General features: G+C 39.3%; 1 protein-coding gene across 1 annotated transcript in view; it reads left to right on the top strand.

Annotated features, from left to right (window-relative positions):
- The window catches only part of LOC113077760 (anthrax toxin receptor 2-like), a 53,422-nt gene that overhangs the window by 9,948 nt on the left and 20,121 nt on the right, over positions 1-23,353 (top strand). The window contains exons 8-16 of the mRNA XM_026250029.1: positions 3,775-3,835; positions 4,011-4,106; positions 5,954-6,023; positions 11,405-11,483; positions 11,664-11,759; positions 14,429-14,476; positions 14,887-14,982; positions 16,598-16,765; positions 16,915-16,995. Coding sequence (XP_026105814.1) covers positions 3,775-3,835; positions 4,011-4,106; positions 5,954-6,023; positions 11,405-11,483; positions 11,664-11,759; positions 14,429-14,476; positions 14,887-14,982; positions 16,598-16,765; positions 16,915-16,995 — 795 coding nt within the window. The remainder of the gene's footprint in view (positions 1-3,774; positions 3,836-4,010; positions 4,107-5,953; positions 6,024-11,404; positions 11,484-11,663; positions 11,760-14,428; positions 14,477-14,886; positions 14,983-16,597; positions 16,766-16,914; positions 16,996-23,353) is intronic.

Here is a 23,353-nt window from a genome sequence, read left to right as displayed (position 1 = left end):
GAATGGCTGATGCCGCAGTCAGTGTGTGAATGGGTGAATGTGAGGCAAAATTGTAAAGCACTTTGGATGGCCATGTGGTCTGTTGAAAGCGCTATATAAATGCAGTCCATTTACCATTTACCATTTCATCCGCACTGACGGCCAAGGCTTACAGAGCTGCTGGACAGGCCGCCTCTGTCATGCACTCCATGGCCCTCCTGCAGGTCTACCAGGCCAAGGCATTAAAGCAGCTGCACGAGGGTAGTTCTGACCCGGATGTGATGCAGGAACTTCACACTGTGACTAACCTTGCGGACGAAAGTCACGGCATGGTCCCTGGGTCAGACGATGTCCGACTTGGTGGTGTCCTCCGCCTGCTCGTCGCCGAGGGCGCCCTCCTGCTACCTCCACCACCGCTCCAGCCCAGCCTCAGCAGCAGCCTTCACGGCCATGGTGTGGAGCTGGCATTTAGAGAGTGGTGCAGCCCGTCTCTGCCCCGACCCAGCCCGTAAAGCGCCAGGGCAAGCGGGGCCCCTGAGACGGGAGACCTGGAGTCTCAGGATCCTGCTCTTCAGGAGATGGTGAAAGCACCACTTCTTCCCCCGTCAGAAGTATCTGATGTCAGAAGCATCTGATGTCGCTTCATACTGTTCATGTTCCAGGCGAACTCAATCATGCAGCCGACGAGCTCTCACGACAGCCCACCCTTCTGGGAGAATGGCGACTCCACCCGAGACTATCCAGCTGATCTGGAGACACTTCGGGGACACCTGTTCACCTCCCCGGATATGTCACACTGCCAGCTAGGGATGGGTACCGAAACCCGATATTAAAATGGCCCCGGGGCTAAATCATGAAAGACCGTAGTATCAGTAAGATCTGACGGTATCGGTTCTGCTTTCAGTACTGGAGGGAAAAAAAATGGACTATGTATTTTTGCTTAATAATGTTATTGTGCACATTTTATCTCACCAAACATTTCTAATGTGCGATCATATTAAGAAGTTTGTTTGTGAAATCTGCGAGATCTCTCATGCACACTGCGGAGGCTGTCTGTCAGTCACACACACACACCATAACGAGCGCAGCGCACGCACAGACATAACAGTATGAAAACTCCAGCTTAATAATAAAGATTGACGATGGCAAAGAGATTTGCTTAATAATATTATCGTGCACATTTTATCTTACCAAACATTTCTAATTTACGATCATATTAAGACGTTTGTCTGTGAAATCTGCGAGATCTCTCATGCGCGTGTCTGTCAGTCACACAAACACACAACAAGAACGAGCGCGGCACACACACACGCATAAGGGGCCGTTCATATATCGCGTCTTTTGCGTGCTCAAGTTCGTTATTTCAAATGAACTGTAGGCGCGCGGTATGCGACGAGATAGTTTTTTCCAGGTGCGTCCGCACCGCATCGAGTTAAAAACATCTAAATTTTTCAGAATGCTGCAAGCGGACCACAGGTCATGTAACTTCCTCACCTTTTCCGTAACAACGTTGAAATCTCAGCCAAGATGAAGGAACAGCTGATAGCTGTACGTGGATTTTTAAATTAATTTAGTAGCAGAGCTACTGCAAGCAGTTTTTAGTGCTGCATATCCATTTATCCATTGCTGAAATTTCCGCATCTTCATGGAGAGAGCAGGTTATGGTTGCTTAGCAACGGCAGACTCCTCAGGAGCGTACAGTAAGTGCCCAAATTCTTTGGGGAAAAAAAATCAGAAAGCGGCGTGTCTAGTGTTTTCCACCTGTTTTTAGACGTGATATGTGAACAGCCCTTACAGTACGAAAACAGAACACAAAGAGTGACAATGGCGGAGACAGCAAAACGTTCCAAAGTGTGGTTAAACTTCACTAGAGTTGATGCAGACAACGCTGGTTGTAATAAGTGCAACAAAATTTTTGCATGTTAGGGTGGAAACACAAGCAATCTGTCAAAGCATCTTTCAAAAGTGCATTATGTGCAGACAGAGAAATGCAGTTTCGACTGCCTAACACAACACATAGTAACACAACACAAAGTACCGATAAGAATACCGTTAAAGTACCGGACCGTTGAGCAGTATCGGTAAGAGTAGTAAAACCGTTAAAAACTTAACGATACCCATCCCTACTGCCAGCTGTGGAACCTGTTCATTGATTGGTGTTCTTGACGCCGGGAAGACCCCCATAGATCCTCGATCATGGTCAAGAGGGTCAGGGACCTGCAGGCATTTTTGGTCGACGATACGTGCCTCGAATGGTGATCTTGCAAGCGCTGTCCCGGGAGGAGGCAGACCCAGCAGGACCGCACGCAGAGCTTCAGGACCTCAGACGAGCTCTTTGTCTGCTTCAGAAAACAGCAGAAGGGAAAGGCTGTCTCCAAACAAAGACTTGCCCACTGGATAGTGGAGGCTATAGTCTTAGCATATCAGACCCATCGCTTACCATGCCCCCTTGGAGTGAGAGCACACTCTAGAAGATCTGTGGCTTCCTCCTGGGCTTTGGAAAGTTGCTGTACCATGGCTGTACAGCCGGGGCACACCATCTCGGCTCCTCAGCGAAAAACTGTTGTGCAACCGCACATGCTCCTTTTATACCCGCACTGCAGGGTGGAGTGCGCGATGCAAATCTCGCACGCTAATATTAATTGGCTCGTTTTGTTAACACTCAAAGGCGATTTGTCTCTCTAGCGAGATCAGTCACTGACGTAAACGAGACATTTCGCAATTTTAGATGAATTACAGAAATACATTTTCCACAACATTCTAATTTATTGAGATGCACCTGTAGTTGTGATGTGAAAGATCACAATTTTGTGGTCAAATGAGGTTAACAACATTTTCAGCCAAGTTTGAAAGCAGTATTTGTAGTGCTAATTCTCAAAATGATGACACCTCATATACATACAAGAAATATTATTTAAATCTGACTGAAGCTGAAAACAGAATGAAAACTCTTTCTCTAGACATGATGGTGATCCAAACACAAAGCAATGGGGGAAATAAAGCTTAGAAAGGTCAAATCCATGATCTCAATCCAACAGAGAATTTGTGGCTCTTGCAATTTGATAATTTGTTGCACTGCAAGACTGTCATGATTAAACAATCAGAATCAAGTATTCTATAGATCTTTGTAATAATTATAGATATATGGATGCTCTAATACTTAAAGCCTATTCCTGTGTGTGTATAGATACATGTCAAAGAAAATACGCTGAAATGTGTTGGGATGAACCTCCCTCATGACGTACCACCTCATTTCTCATTAAAGAGACGTAAAGACCATCCTGAGTATCTTTCAGCCCTGACGTTCAGTCAGTGTTCCTTCTCCACTTTAATGATAGCAGAGTTTATCAGGTGTCATATTCAATCAGCCTGTTTTATACATGTCCTCCACTTCAGTCTGAAACCTCAACTCCAATGCAGGTGATTCGGAGGACAATATCTCTGTTAATGTTGTCTTTTTTCCCATTGTGTACAGAGATTTGCATAGTTTGTCCTCTGTTGATTTATGTGGATGATGGGAGAAATGATGGTGGCTTCTCACAGGCCTGTTTATATGATAATGTAAGCCTGCAGTCTCTAATAGAGCTGAAGAGGGAAAATGGCACTGTATAATTTCCCCATAATGGCTGACACGGGTCTATCCAACACCACACTGTATGTGATGCTCATCTCATTGAGCTTGATTTGGCATAGCAAACATCCCCGGTGTGAATGCTAAACACCCAGACACTGTGATAGCTGATACAGTGATTCAGCAGTGACAAGTACTGATTTGAATACATTTTTTTCATACAGATCCTCAAGCAATCCTGCACCGAGGTCCTAACAGTGGAGCCCTCCAGCGTCTGTGTGAACCGTAAGCATTTTAAGGGCTTTTACAGCTGTCGGTGTTGATGAAATTGCCTGTGTGTGAATGTGTGTGCTAGTATGTGCGTGTGAGTGCATGAGTGCATGCGTGTACGTGGTCTTTGATTTGGGTGAATGCCCAGAAGTGCTTCTCATTATGTCCTCATCTGGTTTACATACCACAGAGTCCTTTGACATTGTTTTGAGAGGGAATGGGTTCACACTGGGTAGACAAACAGAAGGAGTGGTCTGCAGTTTCATAGTGGATGGAGCTAATTACAGTAAGTATGGTTATACTGCATATATTGACCTCGACTGCATCGACAAAACCAAATGATTTAAGAGAGATTTTTGTCTGGTAGTTGGTTGTATCATACAGGAAGTGAAAAGCAGGCCACACTTAGGATGCAAGATGTTTTGTGGATTAAGTGTCACATTAGGTTACTAAAGACAGAATAAGATGCTCACCTACACCAATAAAGATTTAAAGAAGCGATTCTTAACCAGACAGCAGGCTAACTTGGGATTTTCCAAGAGGGCTGCAGGATGATTAAAATTCTTTAATATAATTGTGAAAGGTTTGTCAAGTGAGAACAATAGCATCATGAATGGGGCAGTTTGCCGTGCCAGAAATGAGGCAGCAGCATGTAGGAGAGCTTACAGAGGGCCATACTTTTTTTTTCTAGCTTCATATTAGCCTTCTTAAAACACACGCCATGGCCTTACAAAATGTTTCATAACATGCAAAGTTTTAGAGATAGTGTCCTCAGATTTGAAATGAAGCATGAGTGGACGTGTGTTTTAAGATTAAATATGTTGCTGTGGTAAATGCTTTTTTCAGAAAGAGATTTTTTAAAAGTACATGTATATATATATATATATATATATATATATATATATATATATATATATATATATATATATATATATATATATATATATATATATATATATTCTTAATATTTTTATTTTTATGTTTGAGCTTATTTTTCTCTATTATCATAACAGTCTGAGTAATTCAGATTCTTGAACAGTAAACTTTGAAGTGTCAGCTTTGTGAACATACAGTTTGTTCATTATGTTACAGTCAGAAAGACTCATGAGCAGCAACCTTATAATTTTGGGTATGTCATTTGTGTCTCCATGCCAAAAATGGGGGGTGACAGCAAAGGGGTTAATAAAATTATTATTATTTTGAAATAATTAAACCTAAATTAATATGCAAAAAATAAATAAATAAATAAAAATCTTGTTTTTATTATTTTTATATTTAACTTCTGGAATAGCAAAATTAATAGTGGTTAATTAAATTAATTTTTTTAAGGGAAATTTAACCCAGAATGAAAATTTTATTTTATTTACTCATGCTGTTAGGACATTTTTCAATACATCTTAATTATTTTTTCACGGAGTAAATAAAAAACATATAGGTTTAGTATCAAATGTGGCTAAATAAGTGTAAATTGTGTGTATAAAAAGATGTATATGGTTTTCCATAAGCAGCCACATGCTATAAAGCTATTGCACTTAGCTCTTTAGTTCTATCTCTACCAGACTCTGAATGGCTTTTCCTTTGTGAGTGCAGTAACATTAGATGGCGGATCTACATCTGGCATCCACATGTTTGCTCGCTGCTTTTGTAACCAGACAGGAAATGCATAATAAACGTTGAATTCTAGTTCAGGAGTGATGCGACGAATGAATCAATTTATATATTGTGTCTTATTATATATTTTCTTTTTATATATAGTCTTATTATATATTGTGTTTTTGCTTTTTTGTACATTGTCTATTTTGTATGTTTTTTTTATTAGTATTTTTTTATTATCTGTGTCATTGTCACTTTCATTCAGTTTCACTGTGGAACTTCTGTCACTAAAACAAATCTTTGAATGTGTAAACATACCTGGCAGTAAAGCTCATTCTGATTCTGATTCTGATTCTGATTTTCGAGTGAGATGAAAAAAAAAATGGCACTCTTCCCTTAACTCGACTGCACACGTAAGCAGTTCTAGTTAGCCTCTACAGCATAACAAATGTCCTGGCTGTCCTCATTTTGGGTGGAGTTTGTTCTCTAGCTAGTTTGGCAGTGGATCATAACACAGTCAACTTTCTGTTCATTTTGCAGAGGTGAATCCAAGCAAGGTGAAGAATGACTATGTCCTGTGTCCTGCTCCAGTGCTGTATTCAGTGGGACAGTGAGTACATGTTTCATAAAGCAGCAAGTGTCACTGAGATCTCCAGACGTACAGAAACCATATGAACTTTGAAGTATCTTGACAGTTGCATCCTAATGCTCATACTTTAAGTTTAAGTTACAACATTGTGACCTATTAAATTACTGTGATACACCAGTCTAAAATGTCAAGTTACAGCATTATGTTAATGACACCCTGTGTAGATCTGGGATTATCTGTGAGCAGCTTTTGTGACTTAACCGGAACATTTATCTCCTATACTGTACGTGGTCAACATTCAAAAGGCTTGCTTAATTTACTCTTAGTTAATCTCGTAGTTTGCTGCTATGAACGACTAGTAAACACATCTGGTAGAGGGCTTTGAAAGGATGTGCGACAGATGCACCGATTCCCTTTTCCACACTTTCATTTTAATAATTCACAGCATACTGACAATAGCCTACCACATAACACCTGCAACATCTTTCTCTCTTTACCAACCACTCTTTAAATGTTTCTATGCCCAGTTTGCATTCAGAAAACTGCCTAATTTTGATTGGAAGCATATCCAGGACATGCCACCCAGAAAACAAGTCATGTCATTTATAGCATGTGTGCAGACATACTGTATATGAGTTGTCCTGAACAATCGTTGCTGAACAGACCAGTGGTTAATATCAAATAGTGCTTTTTTTGACATTTAAAGGGTGTTCGTGGTTTAGTGACGTAGCGCCAGAAATCAGGGTCTCATCTGCAACGACAGCTGTTGGTTCGTCAGACCAGGATCTAGGGCATCTGTCAGCCTGCCCATTAGCACTGGCCCGCTCCATCCCTTAGAGTCTTTGGCTGGAGGGGGTGAGGAACTTTAGTCTGGCAGCAGCATGTCCTCACCTGTGTTTTCACAACAACAGCAGAGTGAGAAAAATAACTGAGGGACAGACCTGACACCTGCCTGCAGCACGAGTGGTGGAACGTGCCTCATCAATAATCAATCTGATCTGTCAGGCCGCCATTTTAGCTCCATCTGCACATGGGGTGGGAGATGCGCCCAGATAACATGGCAGCGCTGCCTGCACCAGAGCTCCTCCTCACACTCTGCTAGATGATAAAAAGATGGTCAGTCTTTCTAAAATGAAATGCGATGTTAGTAAGATTTAATAAATGTTTTTGGAAGAAGCAGGTTATGCTCACTGAGGATGCGTTTATTTGATAAAAAAATACAGTGGAATGATAAATATTATTACAATTTAAAATAACTGTTTTACTGTAATGTAAGATAAATGTGTCAAATGAAATCATTATAATATGCTGATTTGGTTCTCAAGAAACATTTCCTATTATTATCAAATATCAATATGTATATATATTTTTTTATCGTTGTGAAAACCATTATCTTTTTTAATGATCCTTCAATGAATAGTTACAGGAAAAAAAGTTATTTGATCAGTTTAATGCATCCCTATACATCCATAAGGGAAGTGTATGCTACATGCTACCAACAAGAAGTAGCTAACCAAACTGAAGTTAAGGTGGAAATATTTTTTTTTTCAATCTGGTCTCATAAAATTATGTACCTCTGTGCACTTTTTGTGCAACACAGTTTTTAGGTACCTTACTGCACATTTCGCCACAGTTTCAAAGAGAATTGTCCTCTTAGTGGTGCTAAAACACTGGATCAATTTGTGAACCTGAAATGTTTTTATGACATTGAAATAGATACGTATTGCTGTGTTTTTATCATGTTTCTTCTGGTACGTATTACCATGGTTCAGAATTCAAATATCCAGGAACTGTCGATAGTGTTAACAAATGCAAAACTGATATAAAAAGGCATTTGCTGATGCAACCGTGTAATTTTAACTTCCCTAATTTTGATTTGAACTGCTTTGTTGAACCGTGGTTACACAGGATTTGAACTGGAGCTCCTCATCTCTCAAGAACTTATTGTCTCCTTACTCCGTGAGCTACCAAACAAACCTTCCGTTTCTAAAAACAAATCCATTAATATTAATCAGGATATGTGTGATGCTAATGTTAAAAAGCATCAGATTTGTAGGCCTACGTATTTCGCATCTTGCTAAAAAGTACTCCCAGGTACATTTATGCTGTAAGACCAGGTAGTTTTTTAAATTATTCTAACTGATATAATATGGTATCAATTATTTGTTGTAATTAGCACAAAAACAGTTAAAAAATGAAATGAAAATGAAAGTAGAAATAGCACTACAGTAGCATTTAAACATCCTTGTTTTTTCAAAACAATGTGATGTCATTACTTGGCAGTGAGTCTGACAGATTTAACTTTGCTGAAACTTTTCATTTTGTGCAGTCTGTGAGGGCTGATGCATATTTTAGGTTTTTAATAATGCAATAATATCCTTAGTTACACATATTCATCCAATTCAGCTACGTCACTTTCTGTTTCTGTCACCATGTGCTTTGTGACAAGAAATCAAACTAACACACCACTCTCAGTCTCCTGTGGTGCTATGAGGGGCCTTCTGTGATGGCAAGAGCACTTTTGTGGCCATGTGCTTGACTCATTCAGCTGAACTTCTGTCACATATTCTGTCACATATTCTTATACTCTGCATTTCTTAACAAAAGAAAACCATTAGATGAGGCAGTCAGTTACAGTTACAGGTTTTGTATGTTTTGCACGGGATTCACCTGATTTCAATATAAATGTAATTGGGAACCTTTTGGGAATGCCTTTTAGAAATTACCACAAAGATTCCTCCTTTGATATAGAACTTTCTGACACATATTGTGGTTTCAGAGTACCTCTGAAGATAAATCAGCCTTCATTGATTGCGGTGTTTGTTGCCAATTGCAGTGTCCAAGAATACTGACTGAATGTAATCGGTTCTCATAAATCACCAGATTAATGTTTTTCCAGAACTACTTTGTGTCCAACAAAGATAAAAAAATAAATAAAGAATTAAAAAAAGGTAATCTGAGGAGTTTTAGAGCATAAAGTGCAAGGAAACAAAATCGTTTGCTTGATCACTTCTTTTCTCTCCACCAAACATACATATCCAACTTAATTAGCAATCTGCCTCTCATTTGCATGTATTGAGTATGTCAGCTGAATTAGCCTTTCCTCTCATCCATTTAGCACACGGACCTAGTTAACATGCAAAAAAATCCTTAACAAGCTTCCTGCAACCTCAGGACTAGATTTTAAAAAGGCTATAACAATTCAGTCTAATATCATGTAAAAGCCCTCAAGAGAACCAAAAATACATCACAGTGCTGTACTTGCGAAAGATTTTAAAGTGTGGGTTAGGGTGTTATGGGAAAAGTCCGTTTTTAAGTTGGTGTTGTATCTGAAGGAGCCTTGCGGATTACATTGGTAATACTGCAAAACCCAAACATTAGTTAAATCTTCATTGTTTGCTGTTAATAACTTTTATTCTGACTACGTATGTGTCAATATTGGCTCTGCAGACAGTGGCCTGCCTTTTATTAGGGGAGAACCGGGGCGAAAGTAACACGGGACGAAAGTAACAAAGCGATTTTCTCCGAGCCTCTTTCTGCATTTGCATTCCCAGCTATGACAGCATATTCAGCATGCAATCCTTGATGGAGCTGAGAAATATCATGTGATTTTCTCAACGTTTACGGAAGTTAGGTCCGTAAAACTGTTTTCGAGTACAAAAAGTAAATTGTTGAAGCTTTTTTTTTTTTTTTTATTAGTCATGTTGTTTTTCTTGTTTCATGTGTCAAAGTAATGATCAATCTACATGTTATTTAGTGCTTTAACACTTCCTAAAGTTTGCATTTTCAATTTTTTTTTATATAAAATTAAATCAAGTTTAAATGTCGGGAGTTCCTGTCGGGACGAAAGTAACAGTTGTTACTTTTGTCCCGCTACAGTCAGAAAAAGTATTTATTTTGTTCCAGTGCAAGCTATATTGTGAATTTCTGTGTCTTGCATCATTTCTTACAAATGTTTATGTCATATTATACCAAAAGAATACTTCTTAGTGAGGGTCAGAAAGACAGACAGAGGTCTGGTTTTATCCAGATGTGTTTGAGAGGGCGTTTCTGGATATAGAGGAACATCACTCTCTGGGCAGCTGCTACGTCACATTTATATTTAGGTTTTAGCCATATCTTAGCCTTTACACCTCCACCTGTGAATTTGCAGTGTTTCCAGATGTTTTACTGCACATTTTCAATTCATGCATAAAAACAACTGGATGGAAACATAAATAGGCCTACTGTTACATCATGTTTAGAGTTTTTATATTATGCTAATGTGATTAAATTTTTATATTGTGCATTCTGTAGAACTTTTTTTATTATTATATAAAAATACATTGAAATTTACAATAAAAAAATACAGTCAGGTTTTAAGACATCTGATGAAACTTAAACTTAAATTTAAAATGAAAATATGAAAATGTAATTTAATATTTTTTTTCAAAGATAAAGGACAAAATATGTTTGCAGTTACTTATTAACAAGGTCACAATCAGGTATACTTAAGAAAAATAAGACTAACAGAAAAAAACTAGCTTATAAATGTGTTACTTTTGACCCACCTGTGTGTTACTTTCGTCCCAACCGATGGGGTCGAAAGTAACAATGTGCAACTTATGTTCAAAGTGAAATTGTACTGAAATCTTTCTACATTTCTACAAAATACCACCTGGCATTGTTAGACCACACTTATGAGTTACTGGTCATAGCAGAAATATATCTCTGTATACAACATTATCTTTTAAAATGAAGTTTTTCTGAAAAATGGTACTTTGCCCCTGCTCTCCCCTACATATCCTCTGATTTTGGGAAGGATCTCTGGCATTCACTCAGTCGATTTTTCTGCTTGAGGATTCTCATTAGCCCCATGGTAATTGTCTCCTGCATAATAGATATATGGAAATTACAATGCCGTTCATCATTAGTGCCTTAATTGCGAGCCACCTTCAACTCCCTTCTCAGTAAATAACAGAGAATTTCAAATTCTGTAGGAATTAAACCACAAATAATTTACATGACAACTTCTGTTCGTTTTAATTTTGTATACATTTTTTATTTCATTTCAGTTTTTTTTTTCTTTTCTATTTTTGGTTACTTTTTTTATTGAGTTTTACATTTCTTCCCCTTTCTTCCTCTTCCCCACACTTCCTATTACAATACACTTATTTTTTATAAGAAATTACATAATATTCTAAATAACTCCCAATTGGACTCCTTCCCTATGTTTGATTCATCGTTTTTGCTGTCAGCACTCTGCCATAAAAAAATTTCACTGAAAAATCCCTGAAAAATAAAGGAGAATATACAATGTGTGTGAAGAGTAACTATATTTTCCCACTTTATTCAAGGCAGTGTTTAATTACCATAAATTAAAAAGTACCATTCCAATGTGCTAATGTGTTCTCTTCCTACAGACAATTGGAGGTTCTGATCAGTTTGAACAATGGCACATCATATATCTCCAGTGCTTTCATCATCACTGCTTCCACTTGTGTAAGTCAAACATGAGACCATGAATGAAAAATGTCGATTCAGCTTATATACTTATAGAATTTATAACTGCAAAAACTGGATTCATATTACATTCAGTATTTCCTTTGTTTCTTTCTGTTTTCAATTAATTTGATAATATCCTGCTTTTAAGCCAACCGTAAATGTTCCCTATCTCATTAGTCGGACGGCACAGTGGTGGCCATTGTGTTCTTGGTGCTCTTTCTCCTGTTGGCTTTGGTTCTGATGTGGTGGTTCTGGCCTCTCTGCTGCACTATCGTAAGTGTCACACGTCTTCCAGCATTCCAATTGAATTTTGGCCCTCTTCACCTACAGAATCTGTAATTAGATTGAACTGGAATTGAGATTAGAATTAAAATATTTATTTCTCATTAGTTAAATCTTCCTATTTGGTAATTTAACTGTAAATTCTCGAGGTTACATTTGATTACAGTAAGATAAGAAATAAGTACTGGTTTAATTTTCTCATAGTGTTAATTTAGTAAGATTGTGAATTTCAAGGGAAGCACTTAAGCAAGCAGTAGACCTGACCACATCCTGACTATTCATCTGATGTGTGCAGCCACAACAGCTGCCGAAAATACAGTATTTCACATGTGACAATATTTTATTTGATTTATATATTGGCTGTAAAATGACACCAAATAAAGTACACTCTCCTATAATTAAAATAATAATTTAAATAAAAAGGCAGCTACACTTCTCAGACTATGATGTGCCTGTATATACAGCACATATATGTATATGCATACATGGTGCACTTACATAAGCTGGCAAGTATTGCTATCAGTCAGCGTCAATGCACCACCAAATGAAATGCACCACTTCTCTTTGAGAACCTGGCGGGAGCCATTCCAGGATGAGATGGAAGCATATTTTGGAAAACCAACAAAGGCATTAAAATGTAACCCCCCTGCAGCATTTCTGGACCTCGGCCCTGTTTGTCTTGGTGGAAGAGCTGCTGTTCCTCTCCATCGGGGACCTCGGCACAAGAGAAGGGCCATGTGTGCTTTGTTAATATTTAAACTCAGCCTTGCCAGTTTTCAGCAATCAGAGAAATACAGAAGCACCTCATCCCCCTCGAAAACACACAAATTAGTATCCACAGCCATGGCAACACGGTTTTTACCAAATAGTAAGAAAGGTCATAAGAAATTGTAAGGTCAACTATGTAATTATGTGTTTTTGTGCCATCAAACCGGTCCAGTCCAAAGGCTAAATTTACTACAGTGGACAAACTAAACATATAAATGTTGGAATATAAATAATGTTATTTTCTGATACTACACTCTTAAGTCATCAATTTGTTGGTTTACTGCAAACAGGTTAATTTAAAGTTAATGGAAATGCACCATTTTAATTTGCAAATATGCTACCTGCTACTTGTCCATGTGCAGGTTAAGCCTGGGTAACAGCTTGACACAACAGTGTGTTCAGAGGGGTGAAATGGACAGATTATAAACTCCAATTGGACAATTATCCCGAAAGCCATATGGGGACGTTGCACTTCTGGAATGTGATTGGTCGATTCCACAGCTGTGCCACTACATTTTAGCCCCTTGCATGAGTGTCAGATGGCTAAGTACACAGACATTTTGGATTTAATTATCAGCTCTTCATCGTCCGAACCAAATTTAAAGGGTTGTCATCTGTTTGTCAGGTATTTTGAGAACCTAACCTCCCAGCACGTCATTTGTGTAATGCCTTATTTATCCCATAATATGTCTGGCAAATATAAATCTGCTCTTTAATTACTCAATAAAACAATTTAATCCTTTAGCACAAGGTTCTGTTCAAAGTTATGTTAATCATGACACGCTGGGGCCCCATGGATGGATAGGATTGGATTTTCCAACAGTCAGTCAAAGAGCAATTAATTAACTCTAATTGATCATTTCCCATCATTATAATGGTAACAATGGCTAAATTGTATCAGTGCGCTTTAATGTGGATGAAACAGCTGTTCTACCCATTAAATGTGATGATTAAAAGGCATTTCTTCCCCTGAAAAAAATTAGTAAATGCTTAACCTGCAATGGCAGTGCATCCATCTTTCATCTTTTATGAGATAAGGTTACCATTTTTGAAAGCATCTGCAATGGAAGCGGTCACATGGTTGACAGGTGTCACATCTGAGGCATTTTATCTAGATTGTTGGAGTCTATTCTGTGAGTAATAAAGGCTCAAGTATGCCGAGCTTTACAAATTACATATGTAGCCATTATATTGCAGTAGTTGACCCTTTAACCTCATTGACAGGGAATGGGACTGGTAAATGACATTGGATTCAGACTTGTGTCACCCACATAAGCTCAACTGCTGGGCCACTGCTCTGACTCAAACTCCCTTTTGTCTAACAACACATTTATCCATCATGTTGAAGAGTGGTAAGATGTGTCAGGTTAGTTGATATGCAGCAATCACAAGGGATGCCTTGAAATACATTTCCAGTGGGGAAGCAATTGTCTGTGAGAAAAGTTACCTGCTGAATCTAACGCAGTGTTTCTCGTGACAGAGAAGCAGTCACAGAAAGTGCTGCAGGATGTCGTCTCAGCTGTTAACTCTCCTCTTCTTTGCACTGGGGATCGGCCTGGAGTGCAGCCCAAATTTCCCTGCTGCATTTAATTGCAGCTAATTAATTCTTCAGGACTTTATGATTGGGGGATTGCAGGGGAGTGTTGAAACTCGTCCAATTAATTTAGAGATAAACCGGCCACTGTGCTCACCTCAAAGACTCCCCTGTCAACAAGTAGATTTTTGTGCTTTCTTTAGTTTGCACGAGGGGCCTACAGTGCTAGTTTACAAGCAGATCCCTATAATCAATTGTGGTGGTGCCAGGCTCCAGTTGTTCAACTGTGAATCAAGTCCTTAGACAGTAGTAACTAACTTTGATTAATTTAATTTATTTATTCTATTTCTCTTCTCAGGTTATTAAAGACCCACCCCCTCAAAGACCTCCTCCTCCACCTCCACCTGTAAGTTTTTTTTTAAAATATAAAATATAAATATAATTAATGTTTATGAATATATATTTTTATTCAAAAAATACATATAATTTTTTTAACATACATAAGGTTTATTAACTGTTCATTTGAAAGTACTATTTATCAAATGCTAAAATATAATCCAAAATTCAAACGTTTGGACTAAGGTTGTTTTTTATTTTTTTATTTTTTTTGAGAAATTGCTCATTTTGTTCAGCAAGGAAACATTAAATAGATCAAAATTGACATTAAAGACATAAACATTACAAAAGATTTCTGTTTCAAATAAATGCTATTTGAAGGATCATGTGACTATAAAGAAATCTAGCTTTGTCGGCACAGAAATTAATTACATTTTCCAAAAAAAGTTTCAATTATTTTTTACTTTTTATTTTTTTCAGAAGCCAGAGCCAGACCCAGTACCCAAGAAAAAGTGGCCAACTGTTGATGCATCTTATTATGGGGGAAGAGGAGCCGGTGGTATCAGGCGCATGGAGGTGAACATCAAGACATTACACTTTAATGATGCTTATAATGATTTGCAGCCCCTTGATGACAAGAACGGTTTTAATGAAATCACAGCTGCTTTTGAACATTTTGCAGTTGTCTGCCACCTCCATTCTTTCTCTCAGGAGTGTTGATGACCTGCCTAACATTATTAATGCTTTGTATGTTTATTAATTCACTTATTGATATATCAACATGCTTCTTTTTCTGACAGTTTTGCTAATTCTAGGACTAACCTTTTAAAATAGTTTTTTATTTTATCCCCAAAGGGCAATTAGTTTCACACCCAGCATTAAACCATATGCAAACAACAAACAAGCACCACAGCACACAGACAAAGTGGGGTTGTGTAATTTTGCCTGGAGGCTGGAGTAAGTATGTTTTTGGAAAGTTGGACTATCCTTGTTTTCTTTGGCTTACTCGCCTGTTAGAGTGGAGTGAGAGAAAGTGCAGAAAATGGAAAATCTGGAGTGGACATCGAGTGGAGTGCTTTAATTGAGGTCACATATCATTTGCAACATGTTGATACCGTACTGGTTATCAAGCTGACATTTGACTTTTTCCTTCATCTAACCCTAACGTTATTCTTTAATAATAATAATATTAATTATAATAATAATAATAATAATGATAATAATAATAATAATAATAATAATAATAATAATTTGAATAACACAGGTAAATAGATAAACAGATAAACAGGAATATTATAAAGAGTATTTATTTTCATACTGTAATATATAGTATTTTGATGCTTTGACTGTGGCATTTAAAGTGACTTCAGTTTATTGTGTTTTATTTTTAATTTTTTTAAGCATTTGTGTCTTTGATGTCAAGCTCAACACACCTATCAAAGTTTCTGATAGAAATCCCCTCAACCGTAGTACAGCCCCTGTCTGATGGCTGTGACGTGACAGAGCTTCCATGATGTCCCGCTGTCTTAGGTCGTGTTGACGCTGTAGGATTGAGAACCGCTGTGACGATCCATTCTGTCATTCGAGTTTGTTCAGCTGAAATTTTCTACTTAGCACTGTATCCATCTCAAAGCTGGTTTTAAAAGGGATACTTGTTACATGCTCAACCATCCCTCCTCCAAGCTCCCAAGTAAAGGAGACCTCAATAAAGTTCCTTCTGAAATCTTGGGAAACCATTTCCTATAACTGTTCCCATGAGTGTGTAAAGCTTTCTTTCTCTAATGTTTCAAAAGCTTTCATTCATCCAGACAACCTGTCTCCATTTGTGAAGATGTCTCAGGACCCAGGGAGGAGGTTTACCTAAGATCAACCTGCCTACTTCCTCTTTAATTAAAAAACACATCCTGACATGTAAAGAGGGAAACATGGGATGCAAAGAATGTTTTAATAATTGAGAGTTGTGGCAGATTTGGGATGTCCTGGGATGCTGTAGAAAGGCTGTTCTAAATTGATGTGATTTTTAACCTACAGCTAGTGGAGTGCAGGTTTAATTAAGGCTTTTTTATAGGCATTAATTTCTATATTCTTTTATGTCTTTATATACCTTTCTATTTATAGTTTAAATTTATGTTTTATATCATATCATATATACAATAATATTTTTTAAAAAGAAATTAAAATTTCTGTGTAGGTCCGTTGGGGAGAGAAAGGGTCCACAGAGGAGGGTGCACGGCTAGAGAAGGCCAAGAATGCAGTGGTGTCAATACAAGAGGAGACAGAAGAACCTATGATCAAAAAGCCACCCACATCCTCACCCACATACCATCAATCTGATTCCAAGTGGTATACTCCAATTATGGTGAGTCACTTCCTATTTCTGTTGAGGCCATCACCATAGTTTCAGTCCACCTGAAAATGCCCCTTCGGTGATGTTTGTTGCCTTTGCTTGAGATTAGTGGAAAGCAAACCAAGCTGAGACTACATCTTTATTTATTTGCTCCATCATAGGGTCGACTTCAGGCACTGTGGGCTCTTCTGCATCGACAATATAACCGAGTTTCACTCATGCGCCCAACTACCGCAGATAAGGTAAGCAACAGGTGGTTTACCTCAATGCAAACTGCTAACATGGTTCATATGTCATATGAATGTGCAAGAACAAAATTGAAGGGCCTTAAATGTAGCAACAGAATATGCTGTTTGTTTTTATCATTTTATAGAATATACTTACAAAAGTTTGGGGTCTGTAAGTTTTTTTTTATTTTTTTTTTTATTAATGTTTTTCAAGTCTCAAAAGCTCATCAGAACTTAATTTATTTGATCAAACATGCAGTTAAATAATGTGAAATATTACAATAAAAAATGTATATTTTAAAAACATTTCTTAATATTGTCAATGTTAAAAAGAGCAGTTTTGCTGCTTAATATTTTTGAGGATATTTTTTTCAAGATTATTATATAAATGTACAGTTCAAAAGAACAGCATTTATTTGAAATAGAAAACTTTTACAGCATTATAAATGCTTTTCCTGTTACCTTGCTGAATAAACATATGAATTAACCCTAAAATTCTGAACAGTTGTGTATGTTAAATATGAATTTAACTTTTGTCAAGTGGATCATCTTCTTGTGAGACAAAAATAGCCCTGAAGTAAACAAGTCTTCACAAGTCGTGCTGAATATGTGCACACTACAATTTAACTTTTTCTTTTTTTTTAATCTAAAGTAGGACACAGTTTGAAGCATTTGCTTGGGTTTGTTTCATCTTGAAGAAGCTCTCACCACATGTGCGGCGCTAGTGCTTCCATAAATATCCCAGTCACACTTGGACCACTTGTTTTGTTTTACTTTATTTCAAACAAACTGTTAAAACCTTTGTAACTCAATACATCTGAGAGGAGGGTCTGGAGCCACCAAGCGGGACCCTGGCACACTTCAGTCAGACCACAGCTCGATCGTGCAGACTTTCAAGACCTTGATCAAGTCCACTGGGTGCAGGCATGAGCTATCAAAGCTAGAGGAGTCCCTCGTCTGAGCCAAGGTGGGCTGTATACGCTCGGCTAGAGAGAGGGGGGGGGGGTTGATGCCCTACAGGAACCCTCTGGGGTCTTGAATTTTTCAACGCTGGATCTGTGGGGTTACGAGGACTCTTACAGGTGTAAGGAAGCAGGTTGTCACAGACATCTGTTCAGCTCGGAGAGACCCCTCCTGGTCCCTCCCTCCACTCCTCTCACAGACAGACTGCTGGATTGTCAGCAGATGTAGTTTTTCGAGACAGCCTGAAAACTTTCTGCTCTCCCATTTACTGCCTGAGGGCCTCCAACACCAAAGGTAGAACGGAGGGTGGACACAGCTGCACTGACGAACTTGCCTGGGGCGCAAATAAAGAGATCTAATGTGGTTTGACTGTGTTGTTAGGGAGACCGGGGATCCAGAGAGGCACTTCAGAGCAAGCTTAGCGCTGCAACATCTGCCGTCAAGTTTTCGAAAGAGCAGTGGGGGACAGCAGGTAGAGAAGATGGCAGTGTGTCAAGGGCTTGCCTATTACTGGTGGGGGCTCTTTTGAACACAAGCCCGCTCACCCACCCGCCTATGTGTTTCTCTCGCTCACGCTCACGCCTTTATTTAAAAGTCTCAACAGGGTTCGGTATTGTTTTACAAAGCAGCAGTCTACAAAACACACTAATAAGCACCTTTATAAATGATAAATGAACATACATTACCCCAGAGACATGCCACACAAAGGCAAACTCGAGACAGAACCCACAGGAAAGGATTTTGTTTCTTCTGCTGCTGTGGGTCTTAAAGGGATAGTTCACACAATAAAGACAATTCTGTCATCATTGGGCATGTGTACATGCACACCAATAAGCTGATAACTCACAAATATCAGCTTATTAAAACAACCAGGTTTCCCTGTTTACATGCACATCAGTAACCTAACAACACAGTTAAGCTATAATGTGACTTTTATATGACTTTATTAATAAATCAGGTTATTTCCCTTTAGTGACGTCAAATTAAAGTAATTTGCGTATCTGACTACGATTATTCCATATTATGTTTGTCAGTTTTGATGTTAAATAAAGCTTGCAACATGTCAGGGCATAATGTACAGCTGACATTATCCTCTCATGCAGTTATGTAACCACTTCTACTTCTGCTGCTCGAGATGAGTACACTATTTATAATTTTCTGAGTCATGAAAGAGTCTGTTTTTGTCATATATTTCTTTCTTTACTGCAAAACATTTGCTCTGTCTAGATGCGCTTAAATCTGCACTAACGCTTGCGTTCCTTTCATGTATCACATGCACACTTCAATAACCCAGTAGAAAGTGGGTTATTGCGTGGAGTCAGTGTCAGTGACCCGGAGGATCAGCTGTGGTACAGCAACCGTGGCGATGAGACATGATGTCTCTGTTCCCTCCTTCATGGAACGAGGGTTACGATATATAACCAAGACGTTCCCTTTCAGTTGATCACTCTCGACATCACGTCAGTAACCGACGATTTGGGATCCCTACCAATGCGACAGGGGTGCTGCCCCTTCCAGTGCCCTGTGCGAGCCGCCTGCACCCTTATTTGGTGTAGGCCGGGGCTCCGAGCAAGTAGTTCCACTCACCATTGTCAAAGCACTGCCACACTGAGTGAGATTGGATAACACTGGGAAAACGTACCCATTCCACTGGAAACAGAGACACTGCAGAAGCCCCATCCTTCCCGAAGGAGTTTTCGGAAGCAAACACACATATATCATCCATTTAGGTGTACATGGAGAAATTGGAGGTGATTGTAACCCTCTTGGGAAGGCAGAAGTCTGCTGGGGAAACACTGACTCTAAGGCTATACCATATACCTTAGGTCTCAATATGGAACACAGCCTTCCATGGTTCTCACCGATTCATGAAGGCCTGGTGCCGGACGTTCTGCCGCGTCCAGCTGCAGAAGGTGATGGAGGATCTCAACAATGTCTACAGTACGGAGAGTCTGGAGCCTTTTTAGCAAGCTGACACTACCTGTTTGAGGTGAGAAAACAGGAGGATATCGGCTCTACACGAACGTGTTTGGGGTCGCCCAACCTGCAGCTCTACAAATATTTGTCAGCAAGGCGCCATGAGCCAGTGCCCAGGACGATGCAACACTCCTAGTTGAGTCAAGTCACCAAGGAACCAAAACTCCATCGGTGACAGAATGGAGAAGAAAACCTTGGGAGAAACCTGGCTCAGTTGGGGGGCCAGTTCTCCTCTGACCAGACGAAACCACCAGTACAATTCCAGGCTGCAGCAAAGTCAGATTGTGCAGAAGAATCATCTGTTTCCTGTGGTCTTGTCCTGGTGGTCCTCTGAGACAAGGTCTTTACAGGGGATCTGTATCTGGGGCTCTAGTTGTCCTGGTCTCCACTGTCTTTTAGGACTGTAGAGGTCCTTTCTAAGTGCTGATCCACCATCTGGTCTGGATACATACTGGTATACTGGATCCGGGTGACTGCAGTGACTCTCTGATCTGGATACAGACTGGATCTGGTGGCTACGGTGATCTCGGAATAAGAGAGAAACAGACTAATAGTAGAATAGATTCCATTCTTCTAATGATGTAGCAAGTACATCAGCTGTTATGGGAAGTGTTCCCGCTTCCAGGTTTACCTGATTAATGCAGCCTAAAAATCCAAAAAAACATTTTTTGGATATTAGAAGCACATTAGTGTGTTATGTGTATGCCAGGTTAAAAAGATGGGCCTTTAATCTAGATTTAAACTGCAAGAATGTGTCTGCCTCCTAAACAATTGAGTTGAGTGAGCTCGCAACCTGAATGGGCAGGGCACACCCAATGCCTGATTAGCCAGGGTGATGGCATCCATGATCCAGTGAGCCATCCTCTGCTTAGCGACGGTATTGCTCTACTGCTGGCCTCCGTGACAGACAAAGAGCTGATCTGAAGTCCTGAAGCTTTGTGTCCGGTCTTTGTAGCATCTTAATGCTAGGACGGGACAGAGCAAAGCCAAGGCTGGGACTGCCTCCTCCAGGGGTAGTGTTTGCAGGTTCACCAGGTTCTAGGCTCGAATCGTCGAACGAAAATGCGTGCAGGTCCCTTACCCTCTTGATGGAGGCTAGTGTAAACAAGAGCAGAGTTTTCAATGAAAGTCACTTTAGCTCAACTGAATGCAAGGGCTCGAATGGAATGGACTTTGAGGGTTGAGGGAGACAGCCTTCGCTCCAGCCCTTGCTGCAGAAAGGAAAGCATGACCACAATTGGGCATCTCCAGGGGTCTTCTCGGTGAGAAGAACACCATTTGACGAACAGGTTCCACTTCAAGTGGTGGTGTTCATTGTTGGGGTAGATGACCTAGAACCTCCACATCCTGTCCAGGGAACAGACATGGAGTTTCCAAAGGTCTGGACATGGGTGCCAAACTGTTCCCCTATCTGAGTCAGTAGATCCTTCCTCAGAGGAATCGGCCAAGGAGGGGCTATCGCGAGGAGCACTAGTTTGGGGAACCAGGTCCTAATGGGCCAATATGGTGCCACTATCAAGACTTGCTCCTCGTCCTCCTGGACTTTGCACAGTGTTTCTCTTGCTCTTTTAGAGAAATGGCTCTTTTATGTGCTGAGGCGCACAGAAGAATGGCGGCTTGCAGCACAACAGGGGGTAGAGCAACCTGAAGTGCACAACCCACTTGACACAGGAAAAATCATCTGTTGTGTTTCACAAAAGATAGAAAGTCACGGATTTGGAATGGCATGAGGATCAGTAAATGATCACAAAATGTATTTTTATTGCTTTTGTTTCCTCACTGGAGACTTCTTGGGGTGGTATGGGTGTAATTACATTAACAGCCAGTGATTATAGATAGGGTGATTTTACAATATTAGGGTGGATTTACAAAATTTTCAAGATGTTGTTCAGTAGGATATTTCTTTTTCTTTTTTTTTTTCCTTTTTTTTTTTTTGAGTAAATCAATCCTAATTTTCTCTCTGGTTTCAACTCCCACACTCACTTATTCAGGCTGAGTTAATACTGTCAGATGTTTTGAAGCCAAGGAAGGCTCAATGTGTAATACAAGCATGGTGCAAAAGCAATATTTGCAGATTTAGCAACAATGGCCCCCCACACCCCCAGAAATCATTGTTCAACATGTATTATGTCTCTTTAGCGAAGCCTCTGCGTACACTGAATCCTATTAAAATCCGTCTCTGTATAACACATACCTTATTAGCCCATGCCGACTGCTTGCCCCCTAAGGGCAGTGCTGTAATGAGGTGCAGTGTATTTTTAAATGGTGTAAATTCCGACCATAGACAAAGAAAACATGTCAGTTTGCAGTCCCGAGGCCAACACTCATTGCGGAACTCACCCTGGCAAAAATAAATAAATAAAAATGTTCTGTTTCGGCCCAGTGTGACAGCATCTTTAATTTAACAGTCAACAATCACATAAACAGAGCAGTGGGAGCATTTTAATTAAGAGACTGTGAGCGGGCGGCACGGCGGGGCCAGCACTTGAAGAATGCCATTAGAGGAGGCAGGAGAGAGGAAGAGAGGGAGGCAATGCTGGCATGGAGAAATAGCAGTGGGGTAGATGACGAAGGAGAGAGTGAGAATGGAGAAGAGAGCAAGGGAAAGATTAAGGCTCTAGGCTGGCGGACCGGGTCCCTTAGGTCGCAGCCACACATGGCCAGGTTTGCCACAATAGTGTTTAAGAGCCCAGTCTCATGACTGGATTAGGGCGCAGAGTGGAAGACTGCGAACTGTTTGTGTTTTTCCCCTGGAGCCAAGAGAGCGAACAGTGTCCTAATGAACTAGCAAGGCCAGTATGAAGTAGGTCTGGCTGCTGTAGTGAGGGACAACTGCCTAATGAGCAGAACTGAATTGCACTGAATAGATCAGCAATACAACAGCCTTCAGAAATGTGGTCTGCTTGGCACTAGGTAGAAGCAGCCTCGTTTAGATATGCAATATCTATGTTGCCTATCGAGCTCTTATGTGTAATTTTTGTACAATGTTAAAATACTTTTTCTTATTCCACAGACAAGTATGGAGCCAATTGTTGGCTGATTTCCATATAATGTGTAAATACTTTAACTCTTTGGTGAACAAAACATTGCTTCAAATAATTATTTTGTTAATCAGACTTTTTTTTTTATGTGAAATATCTAAATATTCTTCACACACACACACACACACACACACACACACACACACACACACACACACACACACACACACACACACGTGTATATATATATATATATATATATATATATATATATATATATATATATATATATATATATATATATATATATATATATATATATTAAATAACCAAATCAAATATAATCAATATTAGGGTATTAAGACACATTTTCAGACAGTATATCTTAAATTAAGTTTATTTTTATTGCCTAATTTTCAAATTGTAGTTTAATTGCTTTAAGTATAAATCTA

Source organism: Carassius auratus, chromosome 5 (assembly GCF_003368295.1).
Source record: "Carassius auratus strain Wakin chromosome 5, ASM336829v1, whole genome shotgun sequence".
In the NCBI taxonomy this organism is placed as follows: domain Eukaryota; kingdom Metazoa; phylum Chordata; class Actinopteri; order Cypriniformes; family Cyprinidae; genus Carassius; species Carassius auratus.
The sequence above is the reverse complement of the archived record's forward strand: the minus strand, read 5'-3'. Positions and strand labels throughout refer to the sequence as shown.